General features: G+C 35.8%; 1 protein-coding gene and 1 long non-coding RNA gene across 2 annotated transcripts in view; one reads left to right on the top strand and one right to left on the bottom strand.

Annotated features, from left to right (window-relative positions):
* LOC127851933 (uncharacterized) overlaps positions 1 to 17,467 on the top strand; it is a 55,192-nt gene that overhangs the window by 22,815 nt on the left and 14,910 nt on the right. The window contains exons 3-4 of the long non-coding RNA XR_008036057.1: positions 8,340 to 8,446; positions 12,096 to 12,171. This is a non-coding gene — a long non-coding RNA (uncharacterized LOC127851933). The remainder of the gene's footprint in view (positions 1 to 8,339; positions 8,447 to 12,095; positions 12,172 to 17,467) is intronic.
* Positions 1 to 17,467, bottom strand: part of LOC127851928 (discoidin domain-containing receptor 2-like) — a 210,409-nt gene that overhangs the window by 19,198 nt on the left and 173,744 nt on the right. Inside the window, exons 4-9 of the mRNA XM_052385924.1 lie at positions 14,307 to 14,448; positions 12,033 to 12,122; positions 8,326 to 8,473; positions 4,681 to 4,864; positions 2,963 to 3,306; positions 1,170 to 1,292 (exon numbers count right to left, since the gene is read on the bottom strand). Coding sequence (XP_052241884.1) covers positions 1,170 to 1,292; positions 2,963 to 3,306; positions 4,681 to 4,864; positions 8,326 to 8,473; positions 12,033 to 12,122; positions 14,307 to 14,448 — 1,031 coding nt within the window. The remainder of the gene's footprint in view (positions 1 to 1,169; positions 1,293 to 2,962; positions 3,307 to 4,680; positions 4,865 to 8,325; positions 8,474 to 12,032; positions 12,123 to 14,306; positions 14,449 to 17,467) is intronic.

Raw genomic sequence — 17,467 nt, forward strand, 5'->3', positions numbered from 1 at the left:
CATTCACATTTAGACACATAAAATAAACAAGAGGGACAAAATGGTCCTGAACCGCTCACCTGAGTAAGAAAAAAACAATTATCAAAACTTTACCGGGTGACCTTATTTTCGAACACATGTGACCCTTGGATCAACACCCTTTAAACCATTGCCTACATACAACTTACAGAGTCATTACTCCTTTTGCTTCTTAGAGTAACTGCTTCATGACACCTTTTCAGGTGACACAAAAAGACTAGACATCACCTATTACCCATCCCCTTTCCACCCTTGTTTAAGTTCAGCTCGTGTTTTCAAAAAGTTGTGAAATAATAAAATGGTGGCAAATTTGACAGTTTTAATCAATAGAAAAATGTTTTCCTCCATTTTGGTATTTAACAAGATGTGTTTGTGAAACACAATGTCCCCCTATATGATGTTTGACCTTGTAGGATGACCTTGACATTGTGAAGGATGACCTTGACCTTGACCTTTCACCACTCAAAATGTGCAGCTCCATGAGATACACATGCATGCCAAATATCAAGTTGCTATCTTCAATATTGCAAAAGTATTCATAAAATAAGCGATTTGGGCCACATATATTTGATCTCTGACCTTGAAGGATGACCTTGACCTTGACCTTTCACCACTCAAAATGTGCAGCTCCATGACATGCACATGCATGCCAAATATCAAGTTGCTATCTTCAATATTGCAAAAGTATTTATAAAATAAGTGATTAGGGCCACATTTATTTGACCTCTGACCTTGAAGGATGACCTTGACCTTTCACCACTCAAAATGTGCAGCTCCATGAGATAAACATGCATGCCAAATATCAAGTTGCTATCATCAATATTGCAAAAGTATTCATAAAATGAGCGATTTTGGCCACATATATTTGACCTCTGACGTTGTAGGATGACCTTGACCATGACCTTTCACCACTCAAAATGTGCAGCTTCATGAGATACACATGCATGCCAAATATGAAGTTGCTATCTTCAATATAGCAAAAGTTATTGCAAAATGTTAATGTTGGCGCAAACAGACAGACCAACAGACCAACAGACAGGGCAAAAACAATATGTCCCCCACTACTATAGTGGGGGACATAAAAATCAGGTGCGTATTATTCATAGTTGTGCGTAATACATTGTTAAGTACGGTAATACATCAACACTCACCCTTGCCATCCTTGCCGATGCTCAGCTCATGTTCATAGTACTTGTCTTCTGGTTTGGGAGGCACCAGCGGGGGTTTCAAGGTCGCAGGGGGAACCTCCTCTGTGAAGTTGCCTGTCACAAGCTCTGATTGAACACACATTACAGAATATTAAGTGAAAGAAGCCTCCTCTTAGTGAACATCCTGTTTCAGAGGAAAATGTCCTCCCTGATTAGCCTGTGCGGACAACACTTTACACACATGCATTACACCTTTTTCACAAAGCGCAGCTCATTTTCATGATAAGTTCAAATCTATTTATTTATCATCGAAAGCCTAAGGCTTATTGAAAAGCTCTCAAGTCTGTTTCCTGCATAGAATCAGTACTTACTTTTAGAGTTAAAGAACTCTTACTCAGTGGGGATTGAATCCATGACCTACTGGTTGCAAGGCAGGCATCATATCCACAACCCCGAGGAGTTACATGTGGTTACAGTATCAGTAAATGATTCATGATGGCTGATGATTTTTCAGTTGGAATTTAAAATGAAATGATCATCAATAGATTTTTTATTTCTGTATCATTATTTTTATTATGTATGTAAAATCAAATTGAATCGTTATTGTGCTAAAAATGTATATTTCAGGTTTGAGCATGTCAAGTTTATTCAGTTTTAATAAAAAGTATTTTCAAGTAGACAATGTTTTTAAATATTCAAAGTAAATGAAAACCCATGGAATAAATTGCTTGTATAAATGGAAATGCATTGAAGTTTCACTTCAAATTTTCTAAACCATGCACATAACATTACCAGATCAAACTAAAGCTTAATTCATTTTAATGTTTGTTAAGTATTAAATTACTAACAAGAATAAAAGCTACAACAATTGAAGATGTTTTTATAAAATTAAAACCCTTAAAAGAAGTGAGCCTCACTCTGTGTAAATGGGGCTAAATGCATGTGCGTAAAGTGTTGTCCCAGATTAGCCTGTGCAGTCAGCACACACTAATTAGGGGCGACAGATTCCACCTAGACTGGTTATTCCTTTAGAAAAGACTTCCTTTAAACAGATAATGCCATAAAAGCAGAAACCGTCGACCCTAATAAGCCTAGGCAGGCTATACAAGCTTATCTGGGACGACATTTTCGCACATGTATTAAACTCTTTTTGCACAGAGCAAAGCTTAAGCATTTTAATATTTCTCTTTGCTTACCTGATTTTAACTCCATCTATAAAGGTATTTCAATATTCCCGGTTGCTTACCCGATATGAACTGCACCTTTAAAGACATTTCTATATTCCTGGTTGCTTACCTGATTTTAACTCCACCTATAAAGGTATTTCAATATTTCCAGTTGCTTACCTGTGATGACCTGCACCTATAAAGATATGTCAATATTCCTGGTTGCTTACCCGATATGAACTCCACCTATAAAGATATTTCAATATTCCCAGTTGCGTACCTGATATGAACTGCACCTATAAAGGTATTTCAATATTCCCGTTTGCAAACCTGATATGAACTGCACCTATAAAATTATTTCAATATTCCCGGTTGCTTACCTGATATGAACTCCACCTATAAAGATATTTCAATATTTCCGGTTGCATACCTGATATGAACTGCACCTTTAAAGACATGTCAATATTTCCGGTTGCGTACCTGATAGTAACTGCATCTATAAAATTATTTCAATATTCCCGGTTGCTTACCTGATATGAACTCCGCCTATAAAGATATTTTAATATTCCTGGTTGCTTACCTGATATGAACTCCACATATAAAGGAATTTCAATATTTTCGGTTGCTTACCTGATATGAACTGCACCTCACTGATCATGATCCACTTGGCATCAAAGTACAACTGCAGACGGACGTACTGGCCTACGTTGTTGTTCAGTTTGATCATCACAGGTCTCGAATACTCCACTACGTCGTCCCGAATAAAGTCATACTTGACTGGCGAGTTCTGGTAGAGATTCCCACCAACGCTGAAGTAAACCAGCGCCACCTTGAAAACACGAACGTCCTTTGAAAAGAGGTTGTTGCAGTTGATGAAGACTTTGCTGAAATTGCGTACTTGGTCAAATTTGAACGTGATGATCAGAGGGCCCTCGAAGTCCTGTGTGTCATTACGCCAGCCCACCCACTCATATCTGCAAGTAGACGGGATTTTTTTCTGATAACACAATATGTGCTTAAATATCTAGATGTAACAAGTATTTCATGATTTGGAATTGAGTCTCCCGCTAGGAAAATAGGGCTAAATGCATGTGTGTCAAGCGTTGTCCCAGATTGGCCTGGGCAGTCATGCATGAAACCCTGTTTTCCACGAGCGAGGCTAAATGATAATGCGTTCATTAGAACATACTGTGAGTATTTTGTGTATGTGAATACAAAAACACACACTCAGGTTAATAGGGTACGCTGAGACTATAAGCACCAGGGAACAATCTACATTGTATATTAATAATCTTAGCAAGAAAAGGTTCTTTCTCTTCGTTTTAAACAACATTTGACACAATTGAACTTTTTAAAGCATTTTGATTACTACCAAACATTTAAATTCTTTTAATTAGATGAATATGTCAGTGAGACCATGAAACAATACATGGGTACCTCTTTTTACTCTTTACTGAAAGAAATAAACAACAACGGATTGAGTAATGATATAGTTTTTGCTATATTAAATGACCACATTCAGAGATATAATTGTCCATGTTTAAAAAATTATAATAGATTATTAGATAACTTTGCCAAGTAATATTTTTTGGTAAATTGATCCAATAAAGAGCTTCTATGGCAACAAATAATGTTACTCACCTACCGACATCACTCACATTTTCAATATATAACTAGAATCTCTTAACAGGAATTTTAGTGAATAACTGCAGTGCAGTATGTTTACAATTTTCTTTGAATGTGTTGAGAACAAAATTCCCTCCATTAGTTAATGTCACATTTCTCACATTCAGACTTTTAATATGGTGTTGGAATTTTGCGGGAAATAAAAGTATCACATTTTAAAAATAAAAAATATACCCTTTTTCATATATAACATACTAGTAACTATTGTATACTGTAAGATCTACTCTGCTATTAGTTATATAACTCTTTTATGAATTTTAGAGTCTATTTAAAAAAGAAAGAAAAGAAGCAGCACTGGCATACATAACTAATTGATCAAGCAATATAAGGTCGGCATGGTGTAGTGGATACATAGTCCACCTAGCAACCAGGAAGGTCATTGGTTCGATCCTCACTGTGGGAGCATTCTTTAGATATCCCCAAAAGGCATCAAGTACTGGTTCTACCCAGGAAACACTCTTGAGAGCATTTCAATAAGCCTTAGGATTTCAATGCAATCAAGCCTGAATAAATAGGTTTTAAAAACGCCCATGTAAAGGGACAATTTGCACCCCTTTATGTGCAGTGCCTTATTATGACATACATGACTATTTAATCAAGCCAATTTAAAGCGTCAATCTCATAACCCTATCAAGCCAATGTAAGCCACACCACTCTCTTACCCCTTGATGCGCAGTTCTTCGTTGTCGAGCCTGAAGTTGTAGTCCCCTATCTCCCCGTCTGTTAGCTGACCCAGCCCCTCCAACAGGAAGTTCTCCTGGATCATGCCGTCGTACGTGAAGTCCACAAAGTCCAGCTCGGAGCCACGTCTGTCTCCCTGACGTACGCTGTATGACACCACACCATCTGGAATATATAGAACACATGCTATACGACACCACACAAACTGAAATACAGAACAAGATTGTATGCACCAATAATGTAGGACAACATCCCATCTGCAATACACAACAAGATTGCATACTGACACATACTGTTTGAAACCACTCCATCTGAAATACACAACAAGATTGCATACTGACACATAATGTTTGATACCACTCCATCTGTAATACACAACAAAATTGCATACTGACACATGCTGTTTGATACCACTCCATCTGAAATACACAACAAGATTGCATACTGACACATACTATTTGATACCACTCCATCTGAAATACACAACAAGATTGCATACTGACACATACTGTTTGATACCACTCCATCTGAAATACATAACAAGATTGCATACTGACACATACTGTTTGATACCACTCCATCTGAAATAAATAACAACTTAACTGTTTCAGGTAAGGGATAATTTTGATCCAAGAAGTATGATTTAAAAAAAAGAGTAAAGGACCACCATACAATGTTACATGCCAAACTTTACACTCTGGGCCTTGGCTTCAAGATTTTTTTTAAGTTATTTTGCTTTCTGGCCTCAGTTATCTACTTAGAAGATGACCACTAGATGAAGTTACAAACCAAAGTTATAAGAAGTTTTCATTTTTAAAATATATATTTGTAGCTACTGTGACCTACATCTGAGTGGACTGGAATTACTTGAATAGAGTGGCACCCGAAGTTCATTCCAGTGATATGTCCTGAAATTCTGCCCAATATTTCAGGAAGTCTCACCCACTCACAGACTGGCAGACAATTGTGGTTTACTACACATTCACAAAGAGCACTGTGTGCCCAAGTGAGTTAAAATCTGAGGTCACAAATCTTCATAGACTGTATGAAATATATGGGACTCAATGAAAACCACTAGAAAAATCAAGAAACATGCCTGTATATTGCTGTAATTTCTTCTTTTTTTGTTTTTGAGGAGCAGACATTTTGTTGCAGTTGTTCTGTTGTCCAGGAAGAAAAAAGTTGATATATTACCATAGTTTTGAAAACACTACTCTTTACCATACCACAATGAAGAGGATGTAAGAAGAATGAACCATACAAACAAATGAGCCGCACTCTGTGAAAAGGGGGTTTAATGCATGTGCGTAAAGTGTCGTCCCTGATTAGCCTGTGCAGTCTGCACAGGCTAATTAGACTGCACAGGCTAATTTGGGATGACGCTTTTTGCTTCTAAAGGTATTTTTTGTTTAAACAAATTCTCTTCATAGCAAAAATCCAGTTTAGACAGAAAGCATTGTCCCTGATTAGCCTGTGGGGACTACACAGGCTAATCTGGGACAACACTTTACGCAAATGATTTAAACCCCCTTTTCACAGAACGCGGCTTAAATCTTGAACCCAATATGACAGCTAGGCAGCACAATTGTACATCATTGACATCATGCAGCAATGTCAGCAATCTAGGACATCATGATCTAACATGTGACGTTACATTTGCTATAATAATTTAGGGAACAATGGCACAATGTGCACTGGGAAATCAAACCTAATATGTCACAGCTGTGCATAACGATTTTTATCCCCGTTCATCATAGCAGCATGCTTTTAAATCATTGGGGCACATTATATCTATTGTGGCACATGTGACTGCATATTCTGTACTCACGATTATGTAACCAAAGTCTGCCTAATTTCTACAAATTCACAGCAGCAGCTACTTTGATCCGAAAATAATTTGTTTCACGTGTGTATACATAATATTACTTTATTTTTCTTACAAGGCTTTGTGTTTAAGTATTAGACTGACATAATCAACAATAGTATGACACTGATGTGGATTCCCCATTATTGATGTTGTGACACAGGCATAGGTCATGATGTTCCACAAGTTAATTATTATATGAATCACTTATTAAGTCAACATTTAGCTTTTTAATGCAAACCTTTAACCTTTGACCTAAGGACATGACCTTGACCTTAAACCTTGGTTTACAAAAGAGTGGGGAAGCTTTGACATAATAGATTCCTTGACGAGTCTTTTAATTCAATAATAGTCAAATTAGTTTCAAATGTGTTCAATAATTTCTGTACCACCAATATCCCGATGCATCCCCTACCAACCAACAAACAACTTGCACTGTGCCAACCAACAAAATTCCGGCATTTGAAACCCCACACTCACCAACTACAACCTGCAATGATACCCACACCTCATACAAAATACCAACAATGTAAGAGCTGCCCATGATACAACAACTACATTCCTGGAAACATCTCTTTCTGTAATTAACAAATGCGTTCTTTCATGCATCAGTCTGTGTTTACAAATGTGTTCAAATTTTCGAAACTACTAAGCTTGTTGATATAAAACCAGATTCAAAACATGGCTTTTCAGCTTAAAAACATTAAACCAGACACTGTTCTTCAAAGTTATATAAACAGATCATGTAAACAATTCTCTAACTTGTAAACAATTTGTTCAGTCAGAAAGAATTATTTAGTCTTGAAGAGCATCTTAATCCTATAACTGCAAGATATACTACGGCTAATTATGCCATTTGAAATAAAATTTATTTGGCGTGCAGGGAAGAAGTTCATGGTAATAAAGCAGAGTTACAAGAAATCACAGAATTAAGAAGAAAACCTAACAAAGCTGTTCACAGATTTTAATACCATAATTTGTAGATTTCAGGATTATAGTGAAACATTATATATTGCTAATTTTGTTGCACTTTAAGATATTATATAAAGCCAAGAACTATGTCAGTGCATTTTTATTAATACAAAAAAATCCATATGTCTGCAGACTTCTTTCAGATTTTACAATAAATGTACACAGCTTTTAATGAATATCTTTTTGGAGTCTTTATTGAAAAATATTGACAAGGTGACATATGAATGTGCATGCAGATTTTTTTATCGAAATGATGACATTGAAAGAACAGGAAAGAAACCCAGATGAAAGAAAATAATCAGCAGGTTTTTCTCATCATAATACTATCTACCTTATACATCATCATATTGGATAAATATGTCCTTATTAATGGCCAATGAAAGTTTCAAAATTGTTTGATGCAAAAACAACAGCATTTCTTATATTTCATGTATGGGCTATTATTAACCCTGGCATTTCATTTTTTCAAAAACCAGAAATATTTCACAAAGCCTATTGTGGATATTAAGATAAAATTGTGTCTGGCATTGAAAAAACTGGACTTAATGCATGGGCGTAAAGTATTGTCCCAGATTAGCCTGTGCAGTCAACACAGTCTAATCTGGAACGCAACTTTGAGCCTACACTTGACTTTTGTTTAGAAGAGACTCCTTAATATGAAAAATTCCATAAAAGCAGAAAATGTTGTCCCAGATTAGCCTCTGCGGATGGCACAGGCTAATCTGGATCTATATGAAACACTCATGCATTAATTCTGGGTTTTCTCAGAGCTTGGCAAATTGGATTGTACCTTCCCACTTGCAGCCATATATCTCAACCCTCATACACACGGTACGGAGAGTCTTGCTATACGGGATGAACCTGACACGGCGGCCAATGATTGGTGGAGTTACCTCCCTCATCTCCGTCAGGTACGTGTTCTCATTGCCCTTGAACAACTGAAACAAACACAGATTATGTAAGGTATTGCTAGTTTATATTAAAATGCATACACATACAATTATTTTAATATAAGCAAGGAAATTAATACACCAGTCACAAGCTTTCCCTAAATATCCTGCGGAAATAAAATGGTCTACAGACCGACCCCTAAATGACCAACCGACAGGTGCAAAGCAATGCACCCCTACTTCTTTGAAGTATGGCATAATTACTTATAATTCAGATATCCAAACCTAGAGTTCAACATAAAGTGCATTCAATACTGTACAACCATTAATCATAACTACAAATAGAATGTTTCAAAAAAGCTTAAAAAGGAAAGACTAATTTCACTATTCAAAATACAAGTGCCAATAAATCAAATGAAGGGAACACTCAATTCTAAGTCCTATTTTTTTCAAAACAATTTATCATTTTGAAGCATTTTCAATAGCCACTGTTACCTCACAGGTGCACTTTTATCAAGAGAATATTTGTATTAAAAGTATGTGGGAATGACTGGCATTATATCAAATAAATCTTCCCAAATCAGCAATCCAATCATGTTGAATAACATCAGATAAGTCCGATATATAGCCTGGGGCCTATTCCTGAGGAATCTCTACTAATAAGCCCTAAGTTTGTCTCAGGTGAATTCTCAGCACCTATCATATAAAATAAACAGATGATGAATGGCATTTAAATTGGGAAAGTGACAAAAATTCCTCCAACAGTTTTTAAACATTAGATGATGAATTGCAGGATATTTGTTATCATTTACCTCCTCTATAAACATAGATAACACTTTAAAAAAAATGAATTTTTTGTGGAATAATTATGGCCTTTATCTGGTCATGGCCTTTCACACCTGATCACACTTTAGGTTATACACCTTTCCTGGACGTCCATCAACATATGAAACCAAATCTGCTTATCTTAGCAATCAGACACACCTTTTTGCAAATTCCTCTTGCTTGATTTCTGATACCTTTGTTGGTTTCCCATGTGATAAGATACTGACTTTTAATTCCACTTCTTTCAAAACAATTTCCATTACATCCCACCCCTTGTTTTCTAAAATATCTTCTTTCACAAAAGATTTTACCATCATTATTATTATTTTGTATAAAATCTTTTCACCATGAAATAAATAGATAACAGTGGTTTTGCCGCAACATTGTAGGATATTAGAATCATTAACTCTGGACTGATGAGCAGCAAACAGCATAAAACCTGAACAGACTGCGAGTTACTCGCAGGCTGTTCTGGTTTTATGCTGTTTGCAAAAGCCATTTTCACTTTGCTTCTAAGTGGGAAAGGGTTAAACAAAAAATACCATTTAAACGGGAAGTGTTGCCCCTGACTTGCATGTGCTGACTGCACAGACTTATTTGGGACGACACTTTAGATAAAAGCATTAAGCCCCTTTATCCCAGACTCAATTCAGGACCTTTCTTACTAGATTTAAGTTTTAACGACTTCATTTCCACCCCTAAGATATTGATATTTGTTTTATAAACATGCTTTCACAGATTTCCTTCCTATAATAATATTAATGCATTCCATACATCAATCAAAATACTCTCTAAAGGCGCTGTTTTGTTTATTTGCATTCCAATGTAAAACCCTTATCAGGGAAAATAGGTGAGAAGTGACTTTTTTTTTCATTTTGTCAATAAGTCTTTATTTGGTTCTTTGTGGACTGAAGCATTCATAATAACAATAGGGGTCAGACATTCATCATTGAAATACAAACCAGACAAGAGCATGGTCATTTCCCTATTTAATAGATTATTAATTGAAAAAAGTCATAACCTACACAATAATTATTTAGCATTTTTGCGGTTTTCATAACCGCTTTAAAGAAATAATAGCATATCTGTTAAATGTTGGAGTATTTAAAAAAAAAATGAAAACCAGTACTACAAACATGCACAGTATAGTGACATTACTTTGTTGATTTTTATGATATTATTTCGTTTATTTTCATGACATTATTTGTTTTAGAATTGTTTTCTTTTGGTTAACTTTTTTTAAGGTAACATATGCTATACCGAGGACAAATTGTGCAAGTAAACACATACAGCACAACCATTAATATGCATCATCTTGTCAAGACAGACATAGACAGGGGATGGGGTAGATTCAATTGTGTCTCCTTTGCAGACTGTACCAAAACAATTAATCAAATGATTTCACCCATTCCCATGCAGACATATAGATAATACAATACATAAGCACCAAGAATATATCTTGTCATGATTTTCCTTATGTCCTTTGGATGTTCCAGTGCTCTTTGCCAATTGAAAATTAACACCTGATTTGAAATGTCTCAATTTTGATCAGTGCAGGGGCATGTAAACATGAACATCCTTCTATGCCTACACACTGAGGGAATGGGTTTCTAGCAACAGAAAACATTCACAGGCAAAGGGTCCACCTTTCATTCTATAGTAACTAAAGAGTTTTAAAGGAATGTATTTCAGTGCATGTCCTCAACTTGGGAAAACACAATTACTAAATAAATCATATCTGTTGCTTATATAGCGGCATAAAAGAAGACTCATTCAAAATATGCTCTGGAAGACATTACCTCTGTCCCCTGCTTGTTACATGCTATTGTAGACATTACCCGCAGTCCATGCTTGCAACATGCTGTCGTAGACATTACCTCTGTCCCCTGCTAATGTCACATGCTATTGTAGACATTACCTTCTCCCCCCTGCTTGTTACATGCTATTGTAGTCATTACCTCTGTCCCCTGCTTGTTACATGCTATTGTAGACATAACCTCTGTCCCCTGCTTGTTACATGCTATTGTAGACATAACCTCTGTCCCCTGCTTGTTACATGCTATTGTAGACATAACCTCTGTCCCCTGCTTGTTACATGCTATTGTAGACATTACCCCCTGTCCATGCTTGCAACATGCTGTCGTAGACATTACCTCTGTCCCCTGCTAATGTCACATGCTATTGTAGACATTACCTTCTCCCCCCTGCTTGTTACATGCTATTGTAGTCATTACCTCTGTCCCCTGCTTGTTACATGCTATTGTAGACATTACCCCCTATCCATGCTTGCAACATGCTATTATAGACATTACCTCTTGCTCCTGCTTGTTACATGCTATTGCAGTCACTACCTTACTGTCCCTGCTTGTTTCATGCTATTGTAGACATTACATCTGTCCCCTGCTTGTTACATGCTATTGTAGACATTACCCCCTGTCCATGCTAGCAACATGCTATTGTAGACATTACCTCTGTCCCCTGCTTGTTACATGCTATTGTAGTCATTACCTTTGTCCCCTGCTTGTTACATGCTATTGTAGACATTACCCCCTATCCATGCTTGCAACATGCTATTATAGACATTACCTCTTGCTCCTGCTGGTTACATGCTATTGCAGTCACTACCTTCCTGTCCCTGCTTGTTTCATGCTATTGTAGACATTACATCTGTCCCCTGCTTGTTACATGCTATTGTAGACATTACCTCCTGCCCCTGCTTGTTACATGCTATTGTAGACATTACCTCCTGCCCCTGCTTGTTACATGCTATTGTAGACATTACCTCCTGCCCCTGCTTGTTCCTGAATCTCATCCACTCGCCCATGTCCTCCCTTTGATATTCCAGCAAGAACTGCTCTGTGTACTCCTGACCCTGCAAGAACAATGGCACAGTTATTATCTTCTAAAAGCAATTACTTCAGGTAAGAGTTTATACTTGTTTATGCTCCATATTTGATGTCAAAGATAATAAACATTCAAACCAGAAATAATGGGGAAAATATCCATGTTTTACAATATTGGCCCAGAGGCTTTTCTGGGACAACACAGTATGCAAACGCATTAAGCCCAGTTTTCTAAGAATGCAGGTCATTTAATCATTCGACCTGGATTTTGACCTTTTACTCACATCCTATATGGCCACAATGACCTCTTTTACACAAATGCATTAAGCCGAGTTTTCCAAGAATGTGGGTCATTTTAACATGTTGACCTTGATTTTGACCTTTTACTGCTATCCTATATGGCCACAATGACCTCTGATTAACATAGCTACAAAGGCCCTAAGCCTAAGGACACTCTGACATCACTCTGACAAATGGTCTTACAAAGCAAAGCAATACTGACTCCTTTTTCCGTTAGGAAAAGAGAACATTGAGCCCTCTACTGTGTTCATACATTATAATAATCTTTATAACTGTATAGCTCCCAGATAGTCTCAAATCTTTCATATTACTATGTTTTTACTAATATTGTTGGTAAATCTTACTTTAACTTTAAACCTTTCAAGATGCTAGATTAATAATAATGTTGTTGTTAACAACTTATTTTCTGGAATCTATCAACACTAGCTGCTCCCCTCATAAACAAGATAACCAGTTGACAATGAGCTTTTAACCTCAAAGGGGGCAGTTATTATTTTATGGAATCTGGAGCCCTCATGGAAGTCATAAATTACTGGGCTTATCTGGACTATTTGTAAGTAGAGACTCTAATGATAAGTGGAAAATATGCCTCATGATAAGAATGGTGTGAATTATGGGTAGTTTTGTTTATTTCTGTAATTTATCCCAGCAATTGAAATAAATTGAATATTTATTTAGTCTCAAGTAAAACATGTATTACAAAGTTACACATGCTGAGAAAGTGTGAGTTTTGGTTTCACAGAAAGTAGATTATGAATGTGACAATTTAAATATTATTGTTTAATCTCAATACACCAGTAATAGGGAAAGCTGGTTAATTCCAAATATTATGCCTCTTATCTCTCGGTCTCAGTGCTGTTCCAATAGACAGGACATTTAAAACTAAGATACCTGAATGTAAAATGGATGTTAGTTTAAAGAAAGTTACATTCATACTGTCATTGATTATAATAACACACTGGAGGTCTAGAGCTGAAACTTTCACTTTTGATTCATCACAATTTAATGTTTAACTTGTGGATGCACACGCCTACATTTGAATCCACTCTGGGTTCCATTACTATGAAAATCCACAAGAAGTGTATTTTATAACAAAGTATAAGAGCTGTGAACAAACTTGTTATTGTTAACTATAAAAAAAATAGGAGAATATTTGGCAATTTCTTTATTATAACTTTTTTGGTAACAAAGGTGTTCAATGTATGTACATTCTAGTTAAACGAAGTTATTGCTATCTATGTTTGCATGTTCAAAAATACTTTTTCAGACATACACTATTCCCAATGGTTTGACACTAATTTGGTGAGCAGTTATTCAGAAATAATCCAAGAAATTTATCTCATGGAATAATTGGGAGCAATTCTTTCTTCATATTTTTGAAAATGGCTCTCAAATCCTAGCAAATTGGTGTTTTATTGCATTGATAGCATGCAAGATGGTTAGATGGCATGTGTACAATGATAAAACCCTAAATAAAATATTGTTCTGCCAAGATCTCTGCTGTTTTATTCTGTCATTAACAAACAGCAGTTGCATCTAGTTATATCTCAGCAAACTCGTTATTTTCATACTTATTGCACCTTATACTTTCTGCCATTATTTCAAACACATATTCATAGATCTACATTGATCTAAGCGATCTATTACATCAGGCTAGAAAACTTTATCTCAAACAGTAAGAAATCTAAAACTACTGAAATGTCACTATTCGTCTATTTGAAAAAACAACAACAAATAAATGTGTCTTTGGTTAAAAAATATTTAATTGAGTTTTAAATTCAATGCCAATAAACATTGTCACAGTCAAACATGTTGACACACCTAAGAAATAATTTTCACATTGATAAATGTAATTAACAGTCAGGCACTGACAATTACGAAATTAACAGCTATGTTACTCTGTGATGACATACCTGACCGTTCCCAAAGCGTCCCTGAATCTCCACCATGGTTACCACGGAGAGTTTTCCGAGGTCAATCTGCAGATACTCATACGAGTTCTGGCTGATCATTGGCTTGGGACACCAGGCACCTCCCATCGTCTCGGTACGTATCCTAGTAACAAACACTCATAGAGGTCAGGGTTCAGTATCCTAGCAACAAACACACATAGAGGTCAGGGGTCAGTATCCTTGAAACAACCCCACATAGAAGTCAGAGGCCAGTATCCTAGCAACAAACACACACAGAGGTCAGGGGTTAGTATCCTAGCAACAAACACACATAGAAGTCAGAGGCCAGTATCCTAGCAACAAACACACACAGAGGTCATGGGTTAGTATCCTAGCAACAAACACACATAGAAGTCACAGGCCAGTATCCTAGCAACAAACACACATAGAGGTCAGGGGTCAGTATCCTAGAAACAACCTCACATAGAAGTCAGAGGCCAGTATCCTAGCAACAAACACACGTAGAGGTCAGGGGTCAGTATCCTAGAAACAACACCACATAGAAGTCACAGGCCAGTATCCTAGCAACAAAAACATAGAGGTCAGGGGTCAGTATCCTAGAAACAACCCCACACAGAAGTCAGAGGCCAGTATCCTAGCAACAAACATCATAGAAACAAACACACAAAGAGGTCAGGCATAAGCATACTAGCAACAAACACATATAAAAGTCAGGGATCAGTATCCTAGGAACAAAATGGTATGTATCATTACACAACAAACTCATTAGCAGGGTAGGGATCTGTATCCTAGCAACGAACACAAATAGAAGTTAGAGGTAAGTATCCTAGAAACAAACACACAAACAGGTCAGAGATCATAATCCTTGCAACAAACACACATAGGTCAGGGGTAAGTATTATAGCAACAAAAAACATATAGGTCAGGGGTCAGTATTCTAGCAACAAACACACAAAGAGGTCAGGAGATAATAATTTGGCATGAAACACACATAGCAGTCAGAAGTCATTATCCTAGCAACAAACACACATATAAAGGTCAAGGGTATGTATATTAGCAACAAACATGCATATATAGGTCAGGGGTCATTATCCTAGGAACTATCAAACATAAAGATCAGGTTAAGTTTCCTAGCAAAAAACACGTCTATAGGTCAAGGTTCAAAGGTAAGTTTAAAACATGACTAAGTCTTGCAAAGGGTGTTTAGCAAGCAAAACATACCATTATAATTATGATTATGATTATACCAAAACATACCATTATGATTATAGCTCTGCTCATCATGATTAATTATTAAAGTACATTTGCTATTAACTGTTGATTACATGTAATTATTAAAGTACATTTGCTATTAACTGTTTTGCACATTAAACAGCCCAGATTAATAATAAATCTAGTACATTTTGATATCATTAAGAAAAGCCTCAAGTCCCAGAGCAAATATCTTATGTACCCAACTTTAAGCCTATTTTATTGACCAACATAACGTTCATCAGACTGTTTATTTCGATAACATCTTTGTTGGCTGATAATGCTACAAATATATTGGATATTACCCCAAGTATTTAGCTACACTCAAAACGCTGTAAAAGCAAAATAGAAACATTTGTTGTCTGAATTAATTGCACTACTGGGCTTATATTCGTGTTTCACTAATAAAATTCATCACATGAGTGATAGACATCGACATTCTTTGCTATAAAACAAAAATATAATTTAACACCCTGTCTTTCATAAGGACTGCTTGCTCAAATTAAGTGCAAAATGAAGCTGTTAACACATGAAGAGGTAATTATGCATATTTAAATTATGTAAGTTATAAAACTCAAGAGCTCTTAAAAGATAACTTTCAATTTCTGTGTATACACAGAATGATGTTCACAAATAAAAGCAATAAATATTGGCAGTGTACTCAGAAAACCGAGCTAAAAGCATGTGCATAAAGTGTTGTCCCAGATTAGCCTGTGAAGTCCGCACAATCTAATCAGGGACAACTCCTCCCGCTAAAATGGATTGTCGAAAAATATATAATTTCTTTCACGCCCTGTGCAGACTGCACAGGCTAATCAGGGATGAAACTTTATGCACTTGCATTAAGACCTGTTTTGCCAGAATGTGGTTCATATCAAGACTAATGTCATGCTCCACTATTTCAGTAATAAATATCAAACTTTAAGGTTTAAGTGTTTTTTACTTTCTTCTAACAGCAACAGTTAAAGCTGGCAACAAAAAATGTCCAAAGAAACACCAAAGTGAGATTGATGAAAGCTGCTGTGGGGGTCATTAGCAGCAATCAAAATGAGTTAAATGTCTGTGATCTCCCAGTGACATAAACACAAATACCAGAGTTCATATTCTGTCACACTCAGGCACTTCTGTTGTTTTTAGATACTGTAATATCATTTATATTCATCAGCATGAAATTTCGTGGTTTTTCCAACAAAAATACAAATGTGTTGATATAATTATGAATTCATGGATTTCTGATTTTGGAAAAAAAGAAGACTAAAAGTGGTTGTTTTAAAGTCATGGTCCAGGATTTCTCTTAAATCAACTAAACTCAAAGTCCCACAAATAATAATGCTATTACAGCATACTTGGAATACGTATGAGAACATGAGTAAACTTTGCTTTTTTACTTGTGTTCAGGTTAATATCATTATATACGTTAAAATTTAATATCTAATATAGATGGGCCATATTTCTTTAAATATAAAAACAACTTTCAAACCTACCCATGATTGTTTTTAATAGATTTCCATTACTTACAGTATCAAATTCATTTATCCTTAAAACTATGATTTTTATTCTTTAAAACTTTGAAAAAAAGGTTTAAATTGTAATACTGAACTTTAAACGTAATTAACTTAATATTTTAATTGTAAATACAAGTTGGGCAGACACTCTCAGATGAAAGATAATCAAACTTTTAACTTTATAAAACTTTTTATTTTTTTATTTTAATATTTATAAATTTAGTTTATTATTTAGTAAGTTTATTATTTTAATTGTATGCTTTTCTGTTTTCTTTGACAAGCAATTGAGCCTCACTCTGACAAATCTTATTGCCTGTGTGTAAATTATTGTCCCAGATTAGCCTGTACATTATGTACATGTACAGGCTTATCAGGGAGGATGCTTTCTCCTTTTATGGTATTTTG

The sequence above is a fragment of the Dreissena polymorpha genome, chromosome 11 (assembly GCF_020536995.1).
Source record: "Dreissena polymorpha isolate Duluth1 chromosome 11, UMN_Dpol_1.0, whole genome shotgun sequence".
NCBI lineage: Eukaryota > Metazoa > Mollusca > Bivalvia > Myida > Dreissenidae > Dreissena > Dreissena polymorpha.